At 25.6% G+C, this 25,770-nt stretch overlaps 3 protein-coding genes across 3 annotated transcripts; 1 reads left to right on the forward strand and 2 right to left on the reverse strand.

Moving 5' to 3' along the window:
• Positions 1 to 249: 249 nt before the first annotated feature.
• LOC132922832 (probable E3 ubiquitin-protein ligase HECTD2) lies at positions 250 to 17,441 on the forward strand. Its single transcript, XM_060986554.1, has 14 exons — positions 250 to 480; positions 1,103 to 1,252; positions 1,592 to 1,746; positions 1,908 to 2,010; positions 2,085 to 2,174; positions 2,263 to 2,327; positions 2,845 to 3,000; positions 7,941 to 8,089; positions 8,209 to 8,534; positions 10,741 to 11,130; positions 13,153 to 13,227; positions 14,629 to 14,823; positions 14,917 to 15,032; positions 15,429 to 17,441. Exons 1-14 carry the CDS (start codon positions 367 to 369, stop codon positions 15,691 to 15,693), a joined length of 2,349 nt encoding a protein of 782 aa, XP_060842537.1. The 5' UTR covers positions 250 to 366; the 3' UTR covers positions 15,694 to 17,441.
• Positions 3,062 to 7,265, reverse strand: LOC132920995 (uncharacterized). Its single transcript, XM_060983779.1, has 2 exons — positions 6,980 to 7,265; positions 3,062 to 4,573 (listed from the first exon to the last, which is right to left on the reverse strand). Exons 1-2 carry the CDS (start codon positions 7,219 to 7,221, stop codon positions 3,148 to 3,150), a joined length of 1,668 nt encoding a protein of 555 aa, XP_060839762.1. The 5' UTR covers positions 7,222 to 7,265; the 3' UTR covers positions 3,062 to 3,147.
• A 1,502-nt stretch (positions 17,442 to 18,943) lies between the features above and the next one.
• Positions 18,944 to 25,726, reverse strand: LOC132921872 (suppressor of fused homolog). Its single transcript, XM_060985111.1, has 10 exons — positions 25,333 to 25,726; positions 25,062 to 25,257; positions 22,655 to 22,747; positions 22,262 to 22,443; positions 21,233 to 21,461; positions 20,051 to 20,211; positions 19,898 to 19,979; positions 19,704 to 19,838; positions 19,438 to 19,645; positions 18,944 to 19,323 (listed from the first exon to the last, which is right to left on the reverse strand). Exons 2-10 carry the CDS (start codon positions 25,238 to 25,240, stop codon positions 19,252 to 19,254), a joined length of 1,341 nt encoding a protein of 446 aa, XP_060841094.1. The 5' UTR covers positions 25,241 to 25,257; positions 25,333 to 25,726; the 3' UTR covers positions 18,944 to 19,251.
• Positions 25,727 to 25,770: the final 44 nt, after the last annotated feature.

Here is a 25,770-nt window from a genome sequence, read left to right on the forward strand (position 1 = left end):
AAAATGCTTATAAATAATATTATATTTTCAAATGAAATGTGTATGTTGAAAGATTTAAATTAACAATTTAAAATCAATATCTAGTCCTTGAACCAAGTTTTTGAATCTATCTATACAAGTTGTATAGGTGTAGCATTAATAATGTATGCCTGTATATATTTATATACTCAAATGTGTCAAATATTTTTAAAACACGGACCTTGTATGTTTAGGTATAAGTACGGTTGTCATGACACACGTATGTAAAACACGTATAGTATAGGTATAGGCGGTATAGCGCTCGCAATAAAGGGGTCATCCAAGATTGTCTCGTCATTATATGGTTCAAAATAGAACCGTGCTTAACGATATTTTAAATGGTTTCGGATGACTTGGCTTTGGGAAAAAGTAAGGAAGTCTTTCCTCAACAGGACATTGACCTTTGCTGTAGTGCCTTGCGTTAGTAGATCTCCCATAAGAGATCACTTGCATTCAAAAAATGTAAGTAAATTTGTTTTATTAATTTAGAGATGTATAATAGGAACATTTTATCATTTAAGATATTTAATGAGCTACACCTAAATCCTAATGTACCTAACTACAATTTATTGATGCATGTGTGAATCTATGTTTCTTTATAGTGGGTGCTTACTGATTATAATTCTTCATTAAGTATTTTATACTTATAATTGTACATAAATACTATACATTTATAATAATAATATAACCTCAGAGTAAGAATAAAAAATTTAAGCATAGAACATTACAGCATTTAATATTTCAGATTAAACAAATTATTGTTATCTGGAAACAGCCCTTCAAATATAATAATATTAGAAAACTATTATTTAATATAGATTTTTTCCGAATAATCTGGCTTAAAAATGATTAATTTTAATTATTTTTAATTATTCAGTAAGCTTGCTATTATCGTTAATATTAATATCACTCCATTATTTTTTTAAGCTTGATGACCACAACTCGAATAAGTTTGAATTCTTCATTAAATACTTTTGATTTTTGAGTTGAATTTTGAAATAAAATGCTAAATTTAATATTAAATAGGTAAAAGTAGGCAATAATAGCTAGGTAGTTGTTCTAAAAATTATATTTTAATTTTTAGATAGAATCTTGTGAAGAAACCGAAGATCATTGGGGGGATCGCCTTAGTCCATGCCCTTTTTGTGGTCATGAAGATAGCCCGATTTTGGCAAGAAGTCAAAGATCATGCAGTGATCCTACAGTATCTGGATATTCTAGACTACCTCCAATTGTAAGTTACTTCTTATAAATATTTTTTATGTAAATCTAATAAGCTTGATAGTCACATATTATATTATATTATATTATTATTTTATTTTTGTTTAAAAATTTCAAAAAACAAAAGTATTAATGTTTTTCGATAATATTGTATATAATGACTACAAATTAAATAAAAAAATATTTTAAAAACTAGTACTTTTTGAGATAGTTTAGTAATGCATACTGAATATTTTTTTATAAACTCTAATTTGTTATAACATAGTTTAAGGTAATTAATTATTTATTTAATCTATGTTTAAAGTATTATACTAGAATTATATTATTTACTACCTACTAATTATATTTACAGGGTAATTCGAACCAGTTTCTAACATATAGAACAACTATACCCCCAATTAATAACCAAAATCCAACTGATCAGAATTGCAAAAAAATTCAAAAAAATCATCAAATAGAATCTAAACCTCAATATCCAACAAGACATGAAACAAGAGAAGAGTTTTTGTGAGTTTTTTAATAAGTACCTTAAAATATGTTAGATTACCTTCAGCTAAAAGCATAAACGCAAAGCTTTAAATCTATGGCCAGACCATGATATATATATATTGTCTAGTACTCCAGACTCCAGTATCAATTTAATATTGAATACAAATATTTTATTTTAGACAAGAAATACGAAAGGCTCGTAAAAATGAAAACTTTATAACAGTTCAGCGTTTTTATATGAGGTTGTTTGATTCATTTAGCGAGATTTGTGCACTATTCAAGGTAGTATTGCTATTTATATTATTAAAACTGAAGTAAAATTATTTTTTCTAACTGTACCTATGTACAATTTTTAGATTAATCCAAATCAATCTGGAGCTAAACTAGATGACCCTGACATTCATTTAGAATTTGTCTATGCTATAAATGATGCCCTCAAAGATTTGGTACAATAGCTAATTTTATATTAGCTTAATTTTAAATTTTTAAATATAAATATGTTTCTAAAAATTGTAAATTATTTAATTATTACAGTCTAGCGGAATACACAAAACCGTTTTAAAGTCAATAATAAATGCATTACTAGAAAATAATAAGAAGTGAGAATTTCTATAGCTACTGTAACTGCATTAATATAATATAGAATATTGTATCACATATAAAATTATTATTCATTAATAATTTATTGTAGATGCTAAAATCGCTTTTTTATTGATTTTTTTATACTCATAATTTTTTTAATATAATTTTGTTTTAGTAAAATAGTTATTTATTAAATGAAAAATAATAATTCTTAAAATCAATATACACGCATGTCTATCATAAGCGAAGCTTGATAAATTTATTTGGAGGGGTTGAAGCCCCGGCTCTATATTTTATTAATAAGTTATTTATTATTTACATGAACATAATACCTGATTTCTTTAAAAAAAAAATAGAAATAACTTGGGAGGGTGGGTGCTAATTTTGTATTTGGGGTGGCTTAAACTTATCATGTCTCTAGCTTCACAAATAATTCTTATTTGTTGTATAATTTATTTAATTTATGATGAAATACATTTTTTAATTTTTACTTACTTAAGTATTAAATAAAATATGTACCTGTGTTTTGTTCAGTCTTTATGAGAAAGATGAAGTCAGAGCTTTATTTATATTACTACAATGTCCAGTTTTTGGAACTCAATCAAGTGCTCCAATATTTGCACATTTATTAAACTATATTGCTCAATTAAGCAAAGAGGATCACCAATTATTAGTACATTGGTTCAGGATGTAAGTATCGGTTTCTCAATATACATTTAAAATTTAAATTAAATCTTAATGTAAAAAAAAATATTGTGAAAATGAGGTCAATTTATTAATTTTTTTTAAAAATAATTGTTTTTCTTCATTATACATATATACATCAGTTATATTATATTATATTAGTGGCAATGATTGCATTTTTGTATCTTGTTGCTTCTTATTAGATTGTGTCATTTGGTCACTTACGTAAATACTCTCTGTAATTATTTTTATTAATTGTTTTCTCATTTCAGGGTTTTTCTCGATTTGCTTGGCGATAGCGTCCACATCCATTTTAATTTGTTTTGGGTCTTCATTGCTCCTTCCCTTTTGTTGTTGAAATCCTGACAATTGTTGTTGAAACTGGTTATCATAATATTGTTGATTTCCATTTATTTGTTGTGTATATGGTAAAAACTTATCGTACATAATCTGTTCTGCAGCTTTAAGTCGTGAACTTTCTTCAGAACTTCTATATGGTCCATTATTGCCAGTATTGAAAGTGTCAATCTGTTGTCCATAAGGTTTTCTATAACTTATTGATCCTAATTCGTTATATGGTGGCAACGATGAATAGCTAAATGAAGAAGTTGGAGTAGGGTAGCCAATTGAACCAGGGGTAGCGTATCTGTATGAATCTGAAGCGGAAGACATTGAAGGGTAACGGTATGAGGTTGAACCACGTAATAAAGAGTAACTCGGTGAATCTGGTGTAGATATACCTGATTCATAAGATGCTATACTAGGCCTAGACCCTGCTGATTTATACTGTCCACTTGGTTGTGCAACGTTGATTCCTGGCCCGTATGTGGGATATGATGATCCCGTGAAACCGTATGGCGAGCCTGCCCCCGGTTCACAGAAACTGTGGCCGTTACTGACATGCTGTTCATATTGATCAGCTAAGTGAATGGTTGCTGCATGAGACGCTGGTTGACGAACAAAATGTTTAGTGGGCTTATGGTAAATGGGTTGGTTAACAACGTGTTTTTGATATCCGTGGTAAGATGGACCGAGGCCAATATGTTCAGTGAAAAGTGGTTTATGTATGACTTGTTGGACTTCCGAGATTATAGGTTTGTTCACGATTTCTTGTACTTCTGTAATTATTGGTTTGTGAATAACTTCTTGTAATTCTGTAACGACGGGCTTATGAATTATCTGTTGGGCAATGCCACCTTGACATGGGATAGCATTGGAATAAGATATTGGCATGACTGAGGGTAGCGAGGAATCACATGGTTCTGATGACCCATATGAGCCATATGAGCCATATGAGCCATATGGCCCATAATATGACCCCGATAATCCATTTGACCCGAAATATCCATATGATTCGGGTCTTAATCCGTATGATGCTAACGGGTATGAAGAAGAAACTAATCCCGATGATCCTAACCCATATGACCTATAAGCTACTGAAGGGTACTCAGAAGCAACTGATCTGTATTGCTCATTATCCGAGTTTACTGGATAACTTGAATCAGTGTTATGGATGCTAGTTAATTGAGATGAATATGTAGCTGGATTAACCTGTTTGATAGTAGAATCATATGCAAGTCTAAAAATATTTAAAACATAATAAATAATTCATTTAACTAAAAACAAGTAGAAAGTTTATTTATATTATATATTAACTATAAAAAGTGTACTAAAGATAATTTCTATTTATTAACATTAAAAAAATATTATTAATAAAAAAAAAATGTTATTTAATCCATTCGTCCGTCATCCCAAACTCAAACCGGATGTGGTAGAAAATTCTAATTTATTGCAGCAGTTCCTTATTAAAATACAATAAAAACTGGTTGAACCCGTATTTTGATAATTTAATTATATTAATTAAAAAATTAATAAAGATAATTTTAAATGTCTATGAAGTAAATACAATTAAATATATATATATATAAATTATGATAGACGCATTTCCAAGGTCCTATTGTTTGGACTGAAATTCTTTAGTTTTAAAATTAAATTTAAAAAAAATCACATTTAAATTCATAAATTAATATTTTTTATAAAACATAATTTTAAAATAAGTTTAAAATATTTTTTTTATATATAGAAATTTTGTTGGCGGTTAATCACCATAGGCAACCGTGATTTCCTGTTTAGTATTTTATTTATTAAAACTACATTTTACTATCAAAAATAAGCAATAATTATTACAAATTAAGTTGTATACCAACTCATTTAACCAAAATAAAAATAATAATATTATTACTGCAATATTATATTAACTAGATATATAATATCTATAAATTACTATACAAGTTTCTTATTTTAATTAAATCCATTGTAATTCACTATATATAATATTATGTATGTAATATTAATATATATATTATATATACTAGTAATTTAAACGTCTATGTAAAAATATGTAATAACTAATTATCTATTATAAAACTAAATACTTTACCATTCTTTTATTCCAATTAATTATACAATCAAAATCAATGCCCGTACCAACCATACATTTCAGGGGGTGTTTGAACCCCCAACCCATCCCTATTATACACGCCACTGTTCTTATTAGTTATTAGTTATCAACATTATTATATATTACTATATTTTAAGCAAACTACATTAAGAAATGTACAAAGTAATATTATGTATATATACCAAAAGTCCCATAAGTCCTATATCACCTTTTATATCTGTGAAATACCATTACATTTAAATGTAGTTTTTAAATCGCTATATTATATTTAAATGTATTTTTTACAATAGTTAGTATGAAAATTCTACTTTTCGAAAAAAATGTATTCAGTTCTCTTTCATATCTTTTCAATTTGTTTTGTTAATATTTTTTAAAATAATTTAAAAAAATATGTTAAAATTGAGTGAAATTTGACAGAGTTAAAGCAGAGTTTTTGATCGTAAGAATAATATGCAATATGTATATACATCAATACATGTTAGCGAAGCACGAATCTTATGCTTTAATCAATTTCAATTAGAACAAGGATTTCTTATGGCAATCTATACTAATATCTTAGTATTAGCGGAACTTTAAACAGAGATTAAAATCATTAATAATTGCAATTTAAAAAAATAGATTTATTGTTAATTAAAAAATTGTTTTAATAGGTACATAAACACGAAAATAAGGTACCTATAACTAATAAAACTGGCTATATCATTTTTCATAAATGTTCGAAACGACCCCCAATTATTGGTAATACGTATAGTTTTTAAACTCAGATTTTTTAATGTTTTTTTTTTCACTTTTTTGGCGTAGTCAACATTTTTTGCGCCTTTGGTCTACCTGACCTATATCGCTCATTGACATTACCTTAGAATTAAAGTTAAGTTAGGAATCAATTAAATAACTTAATACTACGCTAACTAATACTTACGTAATAATTAGATAGATTTTTATTCAATTTTAATATGTTTTTAAACTAGGTATTTTAAAAGTTTTAAATAGCTATCTTGAAATTATAAAAGTATAAATAAGAAAAAATGTATTTTTAATGTTCGAAAAAACAAGCTTGAAGCATACACCATTCAATTCGAATTTTCTTACTAATTACTGTAAAAAAGACTGTTATATACGATTTAAAGATTATAAAGATACTAAGGATGAAACAAGGCTTTTGGAACAATTGCATGTTAAAATATTTTTCCCCAATTGAGTTTTATTATTGAATAATAAGTATTTTAAAACTATTAAATTTTTCTTGCTTCTGGTCAGAAGATGTGAAGATTTCAATATCTATTATAATTTTTAATGCAAATATGATAATATGATTATATTAATTACTAAAAGTAAAGCTATAAAGTTAGAGTTATTTAATAAATATCAGCATATTAATTTATATTATAGTTTAAAAAATTTAATGACTTTATAATATTACAACATATTCATACCGCTACCGGGCACCGGCTACCAAATATTACCTTATAAGTTTAATATAACTATAATTAATTTACTAAATGTTATGTTGAGTATTATAATTACCTTGGTTTATTATCATCTGTGGTTTTTATTTCTTCAGTTTTTGATTCATTATTTTCGTTTGATTCGGAAGAAACCTGAACTATCGGAGATATTTTGTCATCACGCTCTACCCTGTGGTTCAATATTACAGTCTCATTTTTAGTGCTTAACGATGTAGGCAGTTGTTCAGATTTGTTGTCTTCATCCATTGGTTTGGCTATTGCCACGGCACAAACTAAAGAAAAACACAATAACAACTTCATGATGACACTTTCAGCTAATTTATTGTCTATTGGTATGTCGAATGTTAGACTGGATCAGAAATGAATGATAATATTAATAGTCTACGTTGGGATATAAGTAGGCATTCGGTCAAATGCGTTGTCAGCAATATTATGCAATACAATAGTTAAGAAATTACATTGGCGTATACAATATTGGTGTTTAGGTATTTAATAATATAAAATGGATAAGTAAAAATAACATTATGGTCGTCGTTAAATTAATAAATATAATATGTAGATTCAATTATCAATGATTCTATTTACTTATTACTGTGTATATTTTTGAATAACGTTAATATGTAATTATATTTATAAATATAAATAATATATTATATTTATATAATACATTTATTTTTATAAATACAGTATATAATTTATGAGTGTTAATTTTACATCTTTACATTTTAACAAGACAACTATTGGATTTTTTTTTATAAATATTGCATGGTGCATATTTAATTTAAAAGATTTTGTACAAATAAATATTTGTTTGTGGATTTTTATAGTCAATTTACTTTTAATTCATCGAATAAAATTATTTATATAAAAAAAAATACCATACAAATTAAAAATGCATAATAATTTAATAAAATGTATGAAAATAAATTTATTTTTGATAAGAACATTTATTTTATTAAGCAATATATCATATATATAATTTATCTAATTAGCTAATATATTTAATTTCTGTATTAAAGATTGGAACTGGATAAATTAAGGTCATTAATAAGATATATTATGCAATTTATAACTTTACGGCAATTTTCTCCAAATGACAAATCTTTACCACCTTTAGGAAAGACACTTTGGTGGATACCATCAGCCACAAAAAATTTAGCGTTAATAAGTAAGTTTGAAAGGCGTTTATTATAATTTTTACTGATATGTAAGATATTAAATGATAAACATTATTAATATTAAACTAATTAAATTAAAATATTTAGAGTTATTTGAAATGTATTCTAGATGCAGCCAACAAATTAGGAACCGAACTATTACATTTTACTGAATTGTATAACTCTGCTTTAGATCACGTTGATCTAATGCGTGATTATTACAATTGGCAAAGTTTTAGACCGTATGAATGTTTTTCTTATTGCCAATATCCATTTATTTTGAGTATTGTTGCAAAGAGAATCATACTTACTAAAGATTCAGAACAGCAAATGATTCTAAATGCTAGAAAGTCATTGGTATCTAAAGTTGCAAGAAGGCAGACACCTAATATCGATATATTCTTTTTAAATATAAACGTCAGAAGATCACATTTGGTACAGGATTCATTAAATGAGGTAAAAATAAAATTTTAAATCTTTAAACACCGCAATTATCTCTTGCAAATCTTGATAAAATATATTCACTCTCTTCTCTTTAAATATTTCAATTTTCCACTTCGGGGAACATCCATGTGGCTTTTATTAATGTATTATAGTTAAATCTTATAAGTTTTACAAAAATATTAATTTTTATTGGTACAGTAGAACCTCATTAATTCGGACCTCATTAGTCCGGACTTCGCTTAATCCGGACAGCCATTTATAATACGTAAATTACGCTAGTTTATGTCATAGATTAAAATAAACGAGAAAACGAATTCTAAAAATATCCTATATGTATTATGTATCATGTATTTTTAGGTTAAATATTGTAAGACATACATATGTATTTATATTTAGTTTGAATAATAAATTAATATCCAATATATTTTTTTTTAAATTTATAATTTACGATTTTTGGTTATTTTGTTTAATCCGGACTTTCAATAATTCGGACTACCTAGAGCCCCATATAGTCCGGATTAATGAGGTTCTACTGTATATATAATTATGCTTACATAATTAAATATGTATAACATATTCAATATAACGTATGTTCACTTATATTACACGTATTCTCTTTATTAAAATCAAAATTATTTTTAATGTTCTATCAACTATTGTTTGTTTTTCAAATGGTTTTGTAAACAGTTAAAGAATGTTAATTTGTAATCACATAAGATTTTGACTTCTATAATAAATAAAGAGTTTGTTTAATTAAAAGTTATAAGCTAAATATATAATGATGACCTATACTATACTTACTTCTACCACTGCAATTATTATTTTTGTTCAGTTGTTTAAATTTGTATTTCCGACGTATATCCGTATCTATATGTTGATTTATCAGAGTCCAGAAAAAACCAAAATATGTTCCTTCCTTGTAAAATAATTTGATTCATATAATGTCATGTTTTGATTTGAAACAAATAGTTCGTTATAATTTTATATTTTTTTTTACCATAATTAATTATAAGATCGTTTTATTTATTTATTGTCTAAATATAAAATATATCACATTATAAAAAGCGAAGGGGTGGATTGACATTTTTTCACTTTTAAATAAATATAATATATAATCTCATTTGGTATTAATTATAATATATCAGTATTAACTTGAGAATATATTTTAATTGCAATGCCTAGCAGTCCTTATATATTAAATGAGTCTATAACTTACCTATACTATATCTATAGGTGTAACTAGGGGGGCCTGGGTAGGCATTAGTCTCCCCCAGAATTTTTGGGTAAATGTATGTGCTTATAAACATATATTAGTATTAACTTTACTATTGCCTACAATATAAAAAAAATATAATGTTTCATGTAAACGGATAATCATTCAAGTCAGTTGTAAACACCAATAGAAACAATAAATAATATTCAAATTAAAAAAAAAATTTATATAAAATATTTTTAGGAATCTAGCCCCTCTACATTAAGCTATGCCTATAACTATATCAGAGTAAAAAAAAATATATTTTATTATTTTATAATACAATTTACTATTACGAATACTCCTAAAACTATAAAAATATTTGATCTATATACATAAAAAAAAGGTACAACTAAAAAGTTTGCTAATGGTAAAATCTATTGTTTTATTTTGATTAAATACATATTAATATATTATTAATTACTAATTATATTTTATTATTATTGGATATATATGGATGTAATAGTCATATTTTGAAAACGACTATAATCAATGAAAATATCGAATCTCCTATTTATATTTTAGTTGAATTATTACATTTTATTTTTAATTTGAAATTTAAAAACTAGATTTAAATGGATAAAAATTGAAAATAATTTTATGGCAATTCCATTTTTATTATTTTTTAAACTTTATATTGAATTTAATTATGGCATTAAAGTGTTTTTAAAAATCACATGACACATGGACACATACATAGGTATCTATAATATTTATTGTCTAATATATTAGTTAGACTTACAGTAGGTTTATATAAAATTTAGTTACGGTTTTAAAAGTTATTTAGACGAAATGAACTTAGATTGTTTCTCAGATTTTAATATATTTAATAATGATTATGGAAATTAAAAACTGGGGTAACCAACAGAAAGTTTTTCTTAATTAGCAGAATATTAATAGAAAATAAAATACTATATATATTACTGTTAATTATTATAAGTACTAAAATTTATAAACGTGTTACAGATTGCTTTCAAACAAAAAGATTTAAAGAAAAAGTTAAAAGTGACATTCGCTGGGGAACCAGGATTAGACATGGGTGGTCTAACGAAGGAATGGTTTTTACTACTTATTCGCGAAATATTTCATGTCGAATACGGGATGTTCGTGTATTACTCACACTCTAGATGCTACTGGTTCAGCACCGGACAAAAGGACCACACGAACCTCCGCGAATACAACCTAATCGGTGTACTGATGGGACTAGCAGTGTATAATTCTATTATACTGGACTTGAGTTTTCCAGGAATTTGTTACAGAAAACTTTTATCACCACCAGTAGTACCCACCGTCAACGTCGATAGTGTGGGAGTCGTTGAAAACCCCACGTTAGACGACCTGAACGAGATTATGCCAGTTAGTATCTAAATATAAGGGTACGGATTTAAATGCAAATTGCATTTTTTCTGAATGTTTGAAAACATTGCTTTCCAAGCACAAAGTTCATTTCATATATCAAGGAATTAAAAAATGTAACTTTTATTTTGCATTTTTGACATTTTTATGTTTTTAAATTATTTTTATATAGAAATGGATAAAATTCTTTAGTATATTCACTATATTCTATATTACTATATTCCAGGGGTGGCCAAACCGCGGCTCGCATCATATACTTTTGCGGCTCGTATCTTAACGTAACATTTTTACAAAAAAAATTTTTTAATATGAATTTATGTATGACCTTTTAAATTTTGGCTCTTCCATATTTATTAATATATCAGGTGGCTCGTGAGTCTCTTCTCGCTGGCCACCCCTGCTATATTCATTCTAAAAAAATAAAATAAAATAATATTCATCGTCTAATTATATATGTCGTACTTATTCTATTTTCATTATTGATTATGTTTTTACCGATCAGATAAATGTGATGCCAAATAAAATTATTGTTGATACGTGTAGACATTTAGGTATATATAATGATACGAATAATTAATACCTAAGAAAAACAATTTAAATAATTAATCAAATTTTTTCAATGTTATAAATAATTTTTAGAACATTTTTTAATGCATTTTTAAAAAAAATATTCTGTTATGAGTGCATTAAATCGTAATTTTTTAAGGCATTTTTCTTGTTTTTTAGAGCATTTAAATCTGTTCCTTGTTGTAACTACTATGGCTATACCCCTATACCCGTGCACTATTCCCTCGCCATCATCTATATTATAAATTCTAATAAATTCAAATTTAAAATGCCACATGAAAACTATTAAGTTCTTAATTCTAAATTTTACGATCAACAATAAGTAAGGAGAAGCTCAAATGCTCAATGTACTTTTTTTTTAATGAATATAAAAAAATATTTCAAATTTTTTTTTTCAGGAAAAAACTTAGATATTTTCAGCTATTAAATTGGGTAAAATAATTATTAAAAACACGGGAATTCGCTTTGATGTATACATATTAAAGTGTAATAGACAATATAATGTATCTTATCATTACATGAGTAAGCCACATTAGCCATTGTAATTAACAATTGCAAGGGATGTGTTACATTCGTTCAATTTAAAAAGATACAGGATACTTATAAATTAATATCGATTAAGATATTCCATATTACCCTAAATAGAATTGTGATATAAATATCTTTAAATATTGATCTAATTATTTAAACAATTTAACTGTGCATTGAAATAATTACATAAAGTTATAATATACGTAATAGGAAAATGTCTAGTGTAATATAAATTAGTAATTACTAATATTTTTTGAATTACAACAAAATAACTTAAATTAATTTATAGAAAAAATTAATGCTACTTTTCGTTTAAATATCAAATGTTGACTTAATTTGATCTTCAAATACCTATAAAAGAATTGTGCTTAAATGTATTTTATATTTTTAAATTTATATTAGACTGATTTTCAAGGAACATTGTATTAAATTTCTAAACTTTTTAATCAAGAAAAAAATCTCTCCCTTCAAAAAAAATCCTAAACCCTAAATCTTGGCTTTGTCTATTATACTAAAAAATAAAAATACTAAAAATGTTTAACCAATTAACCATATATAGAGTACAAACAAAAATATACAATAAGATATTTAATATAATACTTTGTTTAATTATAACTTATCTCATCTTAATACACCTATTATACTTATCTAGTTAACGAGTATATAGGTAGGTAGGTATAGTGACTATAATATGTCCTACATTTTTAAATTGATTAACAAGCTCGATATTAGAGCCAGAAATTGAGTATTGAGAGTTAACAGGATTTTTAATTAGGTAAAATGCCATAAATTTACAATTATGGATATTTAAAAATAGATTATTCTCATTACACCACAAAATTAGGTTATTAATGTCTAGTTGCAAATTAAAATCATCTTGTTCTGATTTTATAATTTTTACTAATTGCCGAGGTTTAATTTTAGGATGTGGCCAGTGGCTTAAGACAACTTCTTGAATATGAAGGAAACGTTCAAGAAGACATGGGACTTACATTTCAGGTAACAATCAGTCAATATTATTTTTTTAAAGAGTATTATACTTATTTATAACTATTAATTATTATACTCATTCTAAACATTTTAAATTGTATAATTTAAGTAAAAACAATATTGCATTAACTTTATATAATTCAAAGTAAGTAATTTACTAAACTTACTAATTCAAAAATGTTAAAATTATTATTACTATTATAATAAAATATAAACAATTTAAAATTTTGAAATAATAATATTTTCATAAATAAATTTCATAAAAAAAATTATTCAGAAAGATATGATTTAAATTTGATCAACGTTTATGTTGATAACATTTTGGAATTAAACATTTTTAATAAGCACCACTATCTTAAAAAATTTCAATATTGACATTTTTTTTTTCAAAATTTTAAGTCATATTAAACCATATTTATGTTAAAAAAAAATACAAGTAAGTAAGTCAATTAATAGGTTACTGTATGGATGTGTTAAATTTGAATTCAATGATAAACCATTGCATACGATAAACAATTTTGAGCGGCTATGTTTTTTAATCTTTTCGAGATATTTATAGACCTTTGATTTTATTTCTCGTTTTTTACTAAGTATAAATAACAATAAAAAATTACAAACGTTTGACAGCTCTGTAAAACAAAATCGGGACTCGTCAAAATAATGAAGGATTGTAAATTATTTTGTAATTGAAATATGATTACTTATATCATTTTATTATAAAATTAATACATTCGTGAATTTATCACTTGCCTCAGAAACTGAAACTACAAATTTTTAATTTTTAATTTTTACTTTGAATGATATGAAGTGACTGCTGTAAATTAGGAACCATCGTATCTAGTGTATACCTATCCCCTTATTTCGTAACTTTAATGTATGTGTTAAACTTGAATTCAATAATTGATTCTTGCATTTCAAAAAATGACTACTTTCCTACGAATACTTTTTAACATATTTTAATTTGTATTGGTAATTATGTCGAAGATAATAACATTTTTTTAAAATTATAAAAAATGTAGGTCCTATTCCGCTCATTGCTCAACAAATATTAACCTAATGGTAAATTATTCTTAAAACTCATTAATCATTATACAATACCTTACATTATTGGCAATCTATGGTACAATCATTTATTACAATAATCACTACACGTTTTGAATGAGAGGTATTTTCTATATTTATTATTTACGTATTTATATCCATGTATATGAGAACCATATTATATTATAGTCCTTATTCCTTGTTTCTTTATATAACTAGATTTATCTGGTATAAATGCATATAATTGCGTAAACTACAGGCACCTACATAAAATACATTATTGTATATTATACCTACTATTAATTATAACAAATTAGTATACGTACGATGTCTATACATAAATAATATATGTTTATAAATATAAAATAGGTATCATTAGAAGAACATAAGACACCCAAAATCCACAAACTTAAACCAAATGGAGAAAATATACCAGTTACGAATGAAAGTCGTAAAGAGTATGTAAACTTGTATCTAAACTGGATACTGAATTTATCCATTTACGAACAATTCCGGGCATTTTATTTTGGATTTCACAGCGTATGCGCTTCGAATGCCTTAATTGCAAGTGCTCTATAGTCATATAATTCTATTATTTGCTTGGGGTAAAAAGTGTTGTCAGCCGTCTTGAGAAATAATAATATTGTTATTGTGCAGATGCTGAGACCAGAAGAAGTCGAATTGTTAGTCTGCGGCACGGATGCGTTAGATTTGAACGAACTACGCAAAGCCACTGAATACGATGGATATCGACCGGACGACAGCATTATTTGGTGAATAACTAGTACCATAACATAACAATAACATACTTATATTTATATGGCCAGAGGCGTAGCCACGATTTTTTTTATTGGGGGGGGGCTAAATACTTAAATTTGAGTTATTGAAAGTCAAAAACAACAACAAAACAAAAAAACTGATAACATATTAACGTTGATTTGCCGTTAATGTATTTACTATTTTAAATAATTAAAATTTGTACGACAATTTTCATATTTAAATTTAAATATTTCAAAACAATATAAAAATACGGCCAATTGGGGGGGGCTGTAGCCCCCCTCCCCTTGGCTACGCCACTGTATGTACCTATGATTGACTTTCAGTCACTGAAATTAAAATTTTAAATTTATAACCATTTATATATTGTATCGCTATTTATTTACGTATAGCGTCTTTTGGAATGTTATCGAATCGTTGTCGAACGAGCAAAAGCGTAAATTCTTACTGTTCGTCACTGGAAGCGATCGTGTGCCAGTTGGTGGTATGGGAGACATGAATTTCAAAATAACTAGGGGTCCCAATAGATCTGATTATTTGCCCGAAGCGCATACATGTTTTAATCAATTAGTGTTGCCGCAATATTCGGATCACGATCGACTTAAAGAGAAACTGGTGACGGCTATACTAAACGCTGAAGGATTTGGAATGGAATAATAATGTATAGTATAGGTACTATTAGTTATAATTATCTATCCATGTATATTGTACAAGTACCTACTATAAGTATATCATGTATTAAATATATATATAGGATAGTTCCCTAATCTCTAAGCAAGTTCACTCCCTTTTTCTTCAATATTGCAGTTATCTAAAATTCGATTTTTGGAATTTTTAAACAGTTATTACTTAACTTTAAAATTCTTGAGACTTGTTTTATTACTCAAGAAATGTCCTGTAAAGATATATAATATATACTTCTACATTTCAAATAAGAATCCCCTTATGTACTGTAAATTATTTAGTGGATAATTTTTCTCAGAATGTTATATCGAAATCAAAATTTAAAAGAGTTCTTTTTTAGTTATTTAGTACTGAAGATAAATATACCTAGGTTCAAAATAATATGTTTGAAGGATACCGGAGATTTGACGATTTGAAAACTTAAGTATCTATAATATATCAACATTTATAATTTATAAAAATGGTGCAAATATTATTAACACAAGATCCAATATATACATATTATACATAATATCTATTTTATATTTTTGTAAAAACATTTTTAAGGGACATAGTTCTGTAAATAAATAATAAACAAATATGTAGAACAAATATTTGGTTGTTATTTATAGTCCCATTAATAAAATTTTACACTACAGTAACGAACATCTATCCAACTTTGATTTTTTTTCTTTGGTGATAGTTATAAGTTAAAAATTGTTGTTTATTCACCAATTGTATACTTAATATTACCCCTAACGACCCTAACCTATGTTTTATGTATCTTTTCACTTTTGTACTATTTGCCCTAGCGGCCTAGCGGATGTTACTATCAATAAATGAAAAAAAAAATAACTGAGGAACTGATCATTCGAATTTTTTATTAGGTAGGTATATCAAAATGTATTATTTACTAAATAATTAAAGAAAAAAAATGGGGGTGATCATGCTTGGCGAATCACCCTGATAGCAGGGGTCGGCAAGTAATATCTATTGGACTCCGGAAGATTAAAATAATAAATAAACGAAACCCGGACAAAAAATTTTTTGTCAAATCTTTGTTATAAATTAATTACACAATCTTATTGAGATATTTTGATGGTCCAGCTTTCTGCCTTCTGCGGTCCGCAAGTTGCCAACCGTTGCTATATAGTATATTATACTTAATAAAAACAAATTTTAAATTAATTGTTTTCGATTTCGACTATGATATAGTTAATAGTATAACTAATCTACTATATTTATGTTTTTTTCCCACTAAGCTTTTTTTCACCATACAAAAATGATGTATCACTAAACCACTGAATGGCAGCTTATAAACATAGGTATATATATTATTATTTATTACTGTATCTTTATGCAAATACATTCATGTGCTTGTTAATTATTTCAATCAACAAATATCGTAAATCTCTATACTTTGTATTTTATAACAGTCTTGAAATATAACATTTGAACATAATTCTTTGAATTGTAAACAATGCACGTTTGTCTTTATGTGTTTTATTTATTAAACATTCAACTGTTTATAAAGACGTATTGCTGTATTGCTTTATCCAATAACTGACAAAGTGACAAGTTAGATGTCAATATGTCATCTATCTTTTATAAAGCTAGTAAATTAGTTATGCATTATATATTGATATTAAGTGATAATAACACATACCTAGCAATATATTGCCTACAATTTTATACAAATTACTAGTAACTAGTGAATAGTGATTTTCAAAACAAAAAAGGGTGGGTAGATGGGTAACTGAAATGCTATACAGTATTTTTTTTAATTGGCTGTTGTTAATGGATGAATTTAATTTGAATTCAATGATAAATCATTGTACAAAAAAAAACAATTCTGGGAGAGACGGACTGAGTTAGGCTGTATCACTAAAAATATTTCATAATACTAAATGATATTGCTATTAAAGTAATTTATTTTTTTATTAATTTACAGTATGATGATTTAATTTTTGATGTTAACATTGTATTTATAAATATAATAATGTAATATGTTATATGTATGACTAAGTATATTTTTATCACACTATATTGTAATTCTTAATAACTTTTTAATCAATAATACTTTACCATATAACAGTATGAATAGATCTATCCTTCATGATATAAATTAGTATTATCAATAAATCAATTAATATATTTTGAAAATTCAAAATTTCATAGCGTTTCTACAGTAAAATTCATAATTTACGTAAAAGTTTGAAGTCCCTATGAATAATATTTTTAAATTATAATAAAATATTATAAATATTATTATTATTTGTATAAATATATATAATTTTGTTAAAATTTGAAATGTCTATAAGAAAGTTGATGTATAACCATATTTAAAGTTTTTAATTTCAATTGCAAAACAATTTACAAATTTTTGTGATTTTTACAAACATTATAAAAATGTAAGAATCTAATGCTTATAAATATTTATATGCCTAAATATTTTTAATTTTTGTACAAAACTACAAGAAAAAAGTCAAAATATTTTCAATATTTTATCTTACATAAAAAATGATCACATTTAGTGAAAAATACTAGAAATTATTACTTTTGACCTGTCTGAAGTACTAACTAGGTCTAATTCGCTGTTAGAAACCACCATCAAGAAAGTTCTACTACTTATTTTGTATACATATAAACAAAAATAAAATTATATAACACAAATGACAAATCATCATCATTGTAAAATCAATACATTCATCGGCAATCGCTCTATTCAGAATTTAAAATCTTAGTAATTTCTTTCTTGCAAAATAACTATTTATTCAAATCACAATAAATAATAATTGATATGGCACATATTATGAATATGACTTAGTAATAATTCTATTGTTAACTAAAATAAATTAAAAATGGTATATTAATATCACTAATTATATTTAAAAATATATTTTTAGATGTTATTTTAACACCTATAACAGTAAGAAATACATTTTTTTTTTTGCTCTTTTTAAATTTCAGAAACTGGTCTATAAGCAGTCAGTACAGGTCTAACTATTGATTATTGTTTGAAATGGATAGATTAAGAAATCATCTTGCTGGATGAATTTTAGCATGGACAATAGTTTTACTTTACTCAAAGTTAATTTACATACAAATTAATGTATTTTGTATTAGTTTTCTTGGGCCCAATTATTATTAACCAAGCTAAAAACAAATATAAAGGAACATTGTTTTGTAAATCAACTATTAAACTAAATTTTTGATAGGTGTTGACAAATGAAAATATAATACATAAAGTGTATGTTGCTTATAATTTTTTAAGTAAGACATTTTATTTATAAATACTACAATTAAAAACAATATGATATGTTTACACTATTTTTTTTTTTAATACTGCATGAAAGGTTCACAAAGTAAATTAATAATTCTGTAAAAAAAAAAAAAAAATGATAATAAAAATAATAATAATAATAATAATAATACAGATTAAATAAAGATTAAACAAAGATAAGTATTAGAGGAACTAATATTAAAAGGTATTTAGAAAAAGAAAACAAATGGGTCAATAATTTAAGAGTAATAAAGTAAAAAATTTTGTTTTTATAATTTATCTGGATTAATTGTTATAGTTAAATTTCTATCAGGCCAGTTGATAGTTTTTGGCAACGGCTCCTGTAAAAGTATAAAAAATAAATACCAACTATCATTTTCTAAATAAAATATATATTGAAATACATAATATCAGTATTAAGTATTATGTATACACTATAGTGACTATACACTTACCATAACTGGCTCGTTGAGGAACTTTAAACTAGATTCCATTGTATCAAGGAAACTATTTGGCACCAACACTTGCAACCAAGACCCTTGAGCAACAAATGGTTTTTCATCGCTTACAAGAGATCCAGATACAGATGGAGCAACAAAAGTAATAGTCGCATTACCAGTTAATGCTTTAAAAGTAAAATGACGACCATGTCGAATACGACCTCTAGAAATTAAATTTGTAATTAATATATTTAAAATTTTTTAATTAATTTAAGTATTACTTCAATACAAAAGGTAGCAAAAGTCCAGCTTCTAAATTAAAAGTTAAATGGACATTTTCTATAAATTGTTCTTGGGTCAATTCTGATAATTCACAACTTCTATAATTTGAATTTCCATCAGTTTCTTTTAAATCCCTAATAAACAAATTAACAAAATAGTTGATACATTTTAAAACTTTTTATTAAAAAATTACCCATTTGGTGCTCTTGAATTATTAATAATACGTAAATTGTTCATGGAATGTTCAACTGACTTATAAACTAATGCTTTGTCGCCTAAAATTTAAAAATTATTGTTCAAATTAATAATTAAATGTGAATATTAAATTTATAAATTGCATAAATACATCTGTTATTTGATTCTTCCCATGAACAATGAGCACTTATACCACATAAATTTGAACCTTCAGTTTTGATACCATCAGCAATTTCATCATGAACAGAAGGATCCACATCAAACATACTTTCACCTCTACGCATGTTTGTTATTAGCCATGAACCTCCAGTACTAAAATTATAAGATAGAAGAATATTAAATGGTGCCATTATAAACTCTGAAACCCCACAAATACAAAATTACCATTTGCAGGCAACTTAAAAAAAAAAAAGTTTAATTTTTATTTATTTATTAAATTAACACCAATCAAAAATTATGTAAGTATACACAAAATACACATTGAATATATTATGGAATATAAGTATAATTTTAATTAAGTAAAAATAACAACAAAGTAAATTAAAACTAAACATTTATTAGTAAGGCAGGCAATATGAGGGTGCATTATTTAAATAAAATTTTGTGCGATGGATAGTTAAAACCATAAGAAGTTGAATGTGAAGGAATTATATATTATATATTTTTATATCATTGGCAAAAAGTATGAATTTTACCCTAGTTATCCGTTTGTTTATAGAGTTAATGAATTAAATGAAAAGTAAAAGTCTAAGATGACCTCCACCAAGTCCACCATGACACGAAATGATATATTTGTCAGGATAGATATGTATGATGTATCAAAGGTGTTCTTTATATCAGTTTTGATCAAATTGACTTGGTTTCTTTCTATATTGGTTAGATAAGATATGAATACAACACTGCTAGTAATAGTTGATTTTTAAGGTCTAAATCTAAATTGTTCGTCAAAAATTATATGATTCAATTTTATTATAATAAGATATGCAATTGTGTGACAGCAGTTAAGCAAGAAACGAGCATATTATGTACTGTCTGGTCCATTTGAAAATATGCTTTTCAATAAATTTAAAGCAGAGAGAACACCATTAGGCACAAAAGTTATGTTAGAAGATAGTTCATAAGGTAACTGGTTGTATACTTGTATGAGGAGGAATGTGTCAATAAAAGAATAGGTGGGATGAAAATTGAGGAAAATATATTACATTGAATAAGTTGGCAGAAGAAGATATGGAATATGAGTGTACATTATTAAGATAAACAAAAGATAGAATTTAAAATTAAATTAATTTTTTTTAGTAATATATTGTTTTTATTATAAAAATTGTATACATACACTGAATGTCTTTTCAATATTTGCAATACTCCTGGCCCATTCCATCTTTGAACAGCTTGTAATTCTTCTAAACATGCACCAACAATTTGAACAAATCTAACTGATCCATGTGGTGTGACAGTGACCTGTAGTTGAGGATCTTCGCCCATCAACATATGTTGTAAACGGCTCTCACTACCATCCAAACCACAATGCCAAGATACATGATCACCAGCATATAATGTATTTCCTATAATTTCAAAGTAATTGTTACTTATATGTTATAAATATCAAAAATTATAAGTGCTATGATAATTTATATCATAAATATTAAAAAACTATGACATAGGCTTATAATACAGGAATAAATACAGCCTGTACATATAATATATGGGGTCAATTAGCACTTTATTAGTATAATTGGTTGGCAACATAAGCCTTGGCCTAATATTATTGCATATTAGAAATATATTGCACACAGAAAATTTACTTATTATAAAAGAATATACTAATATATATATTATACATAAATAGTGATGCAGCAATATTATCAGCAATATAGCTGCTCTGTATAATTATGTGGGCGATACAGCATCTAAAAATATAAATCATTCATGAGTACCTACTATATTTTACTATAGAAACAGAAAACTTGCGTCATTTGACCATCATGAAAATCTCTAGAAGTAGGATAGAATAAGATAAGAAGGTATATAAAACTCTGAAACAACCCACATTTAGACATGATTTACTACAGATAGAAGAGAACCTTGACTCCAGTTTTAATCTAATTATTTGAACTTAAAACCATTTTCAAATAAAATAATTAATCTGCACTTAGAATATTACTGGTTTTAACTTATTAGAATTCCAAGCTACTTCCTTATCTATCATCTAGTTGCCAGTATATTGGACTGTTAGAAATACATAACAATATTATTGATTATGGTCAGTGACTTAATTAGGAAGATTTATGGTATTTTAACCTAGTAGCAAAAAATAATCATAATAATATATAATAATGACTTTAGTAAGTATATTAAACTATACCAGTTCTAAAAACATATTTAGCAAGTGACTGCATCAAACGAGCAGGCCAAGAAGGAGGAGATGTTTCTGAAGAGTCTTTAAGAAGGCGAAATGTCAATTCAAAGCCAAATCCACTTGGTCCATCTGATCCATTTGTAGTATTATGAACACGATTATCACCATGCAAATCGGATAAACCAAAACTATACAATTCCACCAAACAATTTTATTAACCAATAAAATATAATGTATATAACAGAATATTATTAATATCACATAATAATAAATGTAATAATAATTACATTAAATGTTTAAGTAATATTTATTTATTATTTATACATTAAAATAAAATATAATACATTTTTTACTTATCTTTAGTACTATTATATACAAAAGCTAAATAATTATAATTACCTAATATAATGCCAATGTGGTGGAATTCCAATCATTCGATCACCTGGATTATTATACATACTAATATAGTCTAATGGATCTGGACCGCCAAGCCTACAATTATAAACAAATTATATTTTAAATGTATATTACAACTATAAAAAATATAATAATAGTTAATATAAAATCTTTCTACTAGTATTCAAGAATTAACATTTAATAAATCATAACAAATTTTCTAACATAAAAATAATAGTTGATAAATACAACATTATTAAACAGTTATATTCATTATACACACTCGATATTTTAATATTACAAACTACAAACATCCTAAGTACGACTAACAAATTAACACATTATACAACTATGCGCAGGGTAGTTGATAATACACACATTGTTCTATAAGGTTAACACAGAAAAACGAGTTAATCACTGCCCACTTTACAGCATAAAAAATGTCATAATATTATTATTATTATCCCATAATATTTAGTCATAGTTTAATTTTCAAAAATAATATTAAAATGAATTTCTGACTTCTAAAGAAAAAAGCTTAACTAGCACCTAGCACAAAATCTATTCATTATTCAATTTTATTGTAATAAATTACATCACATATATTTCTTAATTTTTCATAGTTCATAAAAACAATTTTTATAGTATTATCTAAAATAAACCCATTGTTTATTTTTAATTTTAAATAATAATATCAACATATAGAATAAAAGTAATGCATTCCAAAATGTTAGCTTCTATATACTTTTTCATGTATTCATTATGGTTAATATGCAATAATAAACTACTCAAGAGAACACATGTCTACCAAAAATAGATACAGACAGGAAATGATAATAAAGATACCAACCCTTACCCTACGTCAATTAGTTTTTCATATATTTTATTTTTAGATAGGTACATTTTAAGCTTTATCTTATACAAAAATAACCTGAAGAAAAAATCAACTTTAACTAGTAATAACATTAAACTAATCAAATTTACTAAGAAAATATCAATATAGTTTTTTTAGATGTGTTTTACTACATCATAAACATAAATCTGTGTTTTTATTTTGTAGTCAAATGCTCAAACAAAAAAATAGTTAATCTTATGCCTTTAACAGGCTGTAATCTTTTATAATATAAAAATAAAAAGTAATCACAAAGTACTATTATTGAATAGTTTCTTCACTCAAGCCAACCAAACCCTCTTATGTTTCTTTTCATCTATTATGCGTATTATAAAAAATGTTTATACAATTTGTACAAACTAAAATAAATATGAAAAAAAATAATAATAATCGTAATATACAGTCAGAGCCCTCACAAAAGGAGTGAGAAGATTTGACTTGAAATAGATTTGTAATTTTATGAAATTTTTATATACTTATTTTATATTAAAATAAAATTTTATGATATATATACCTAAATAGTTTCATTTTAATATAAACACTGAATTGAGATTGTCCTGAAATCTTCGAGCGTTTAAATTTTAGAGTTAACCATTCTAATTCCAGAAACAATTCATTATTTTATCTCTTTTCTACTTATTCAAATTATATGTTATATACTCCTGCAAATATGCTTAAATATAAATTTAATTTTATTTAATACTACCTTATTTAATTTAACAAATATTTGATTCAACTTTTGTTTTTATTTTATTTAATTTTTGTTTCTATCTCTTTCTTTTTCTTACCTATATTTATCACCTTATAATTTTGTAATTAATTATGTTATTCATATCACTTTATATTTTATATTTTTAAATCATAACTATCATAACAAAACTATTTAATACTTAAACATTATTTTTTCTTCTTCTTTTCTCGTTTCTCTTATTTATATAAACATATTACTATCATAGCATTACTTATTACATTATATCTTTATATTTTATTTTATGTAATTGGAAATTTGTTTCTATAAATAAAGAATATTATTAATATTATGTCCTTTGCAGAGCTCTTAGAGCCTATTATTTGATACCTAAGTGAACATTTTCATGTGACTTGTTATAAGTTGGTGTTTAAAACAATCCTGTACATGTACCTATTATTTAAATTATTGTTGGAACTAGTAACATATTAATGTACATCAATTTCAATAGCTTAAAAATATTCAAGAATTAAATATTATGGCTAATTATAAATGTAAGCGGCAAAATGAAAAATGTAGAACTGTTTTATGATAGTTTCTTGCAACTTATAACAATAACAAATGTTACCTATCATATAAGGACATCCGAGACAAATTCATTATTTCAGTTTATAATACAATTTTAAATACTTAATTGTGAGGTACCTACTTCGTAACCAAAAAAAAAAAATATATATAATTTAAAAATGGGAGAAAATATATTTTTCAACAATATATTGTTATGACTATATAAAATTATCAATGTCCAACAAAATTATATAACTTCTCACCAGTACTTAATTACAGTTGTAGCTTGTAATGGATTACACTGATCTGGGTATATCCTTTTGCATAGCATGTAAAGTGAAGCAAGGCCAGCTGGTGGCGTTTGTGATACATAAGGCACTTCAGTAACTGATCTTGGAGTACGCATACAAAGCACTCCATTCTGCTGGTCAGATTCATTCATTTTCTTAGTTTAAAATACTAAAAATAGTACAAAAGTTTATTAAACAGTAGAAACAAATTTAATATTCTTTTAACAGGTTGACTAATTCTTACCTATAACATTCTATAGATTGAGTTATTCGATAACAATAGGTTATAATTGACATATAACTAAATTAATATTATCACACAGTAAAAACTTGGTCGCTAACTGACTTGGTATCTAACAATATAAATAAAATTATAATATTCTCAGGCTTAGGGACACGGTTTGTAAACGATTTTCACATCGAAATTATACAACAACGTACACATTAATCCGTAAATTAATGGTTAGTGGTTATTGGTATGGTAATAGAAGCCACTGACTATCCAGCAATACATACAACTATATAAGAAGTAAGCACGTTAAAGACATTATGTTACTAGTTAGTAGTTTGCTACTCGCTGTCTTTCTGAGTTTTTGACTGGCAACTGTTGTAGTGTTGTCGAGTGCCGACTGGTATTTAGTATCAGATATTTTAAAGAGATATGACTATACAGAGCGTGTCA

This window comes from Rhopalosiphum padi, chromosome 2, assembly GCF_020882245.1.
Source record: "Rhopalosiphum padi isolate XX-2018 chromosome 2, ASM2088224v1, whole genome shotgun sequence".
Classification (NCBI taxonomy): domain Eukaryota; kingdom Metazoa; phylum Arthropoda; class Insecta; order Hemiptera; family Aphididae; genus Rhopalosiphum; species Rhopalosiphum padi.

What these genes read in the sequence shown, in the direction of transcription:
- LOC132920995 (XM_060983779.1), bottom strand. Translation starts at nt 7,221, where the DNA reads ATGAAGTTGTTATTGTGTTTTTCTTTAGTTTGTGCCGTGGCAATAGCC. An exon ending in ACAGATGATAATAAACCAAG is followed by an intron (nt 4,574 to 6,979) that starts GTAATTATAATA and finishes AAATATTTTTAG; the next exon opens with ACTTGCATATGATTCTACTA.
- LOC132921872 (XM_060985111.1), bottom strand. Translation starts at nt 25,240, where the DNA reads ATGAATGAATCTGACCAGCAGAATGGAGTGCTTTGTATGCGTACTCCA. An exon ending in TAAATATGTTTTTAGAACTG is followed by an intron (nt 21,462 to 22,261) that starts GTATAGTTTAAT and finishes TTGAAATTATAG; the next exon opens with GAAATACATTATATGCTGGT. An exon ending in GGAAGAATCAAATAACAGAT is followed by an intron (nt 19,980 to 20,050) that starts GTATTTATGCAA and finishes TTTAAATTTTAG; the next exon opens with GCGACAAAGCATTAGTTTAT.
- LOC132922832 (XM_060986554.1), top strand. Translation starts at nt 367, where the DNA reads ATGACTTGGCTTTGGGAAAAAGTAAGGAAGTCTTTCCTCAACAGGACA. An exon ending in ATTCTAGACTACCTCCAATT is followed by an intron (nt 1,253 to 1,591) that starts GTAAGTTACTTC and finishes TTATATTTACAG; the next exon opens with GGTAATTCGAACCAGTTTCT. An exon ending in ACATGGGACTTACATTTCAG is followed by an intron (nt 13,228 to 14,628) that starts GTAACAATCAGT and finishes AATATAAAATAG; the next exon opens with GTATCATTAGAAGAACATAA.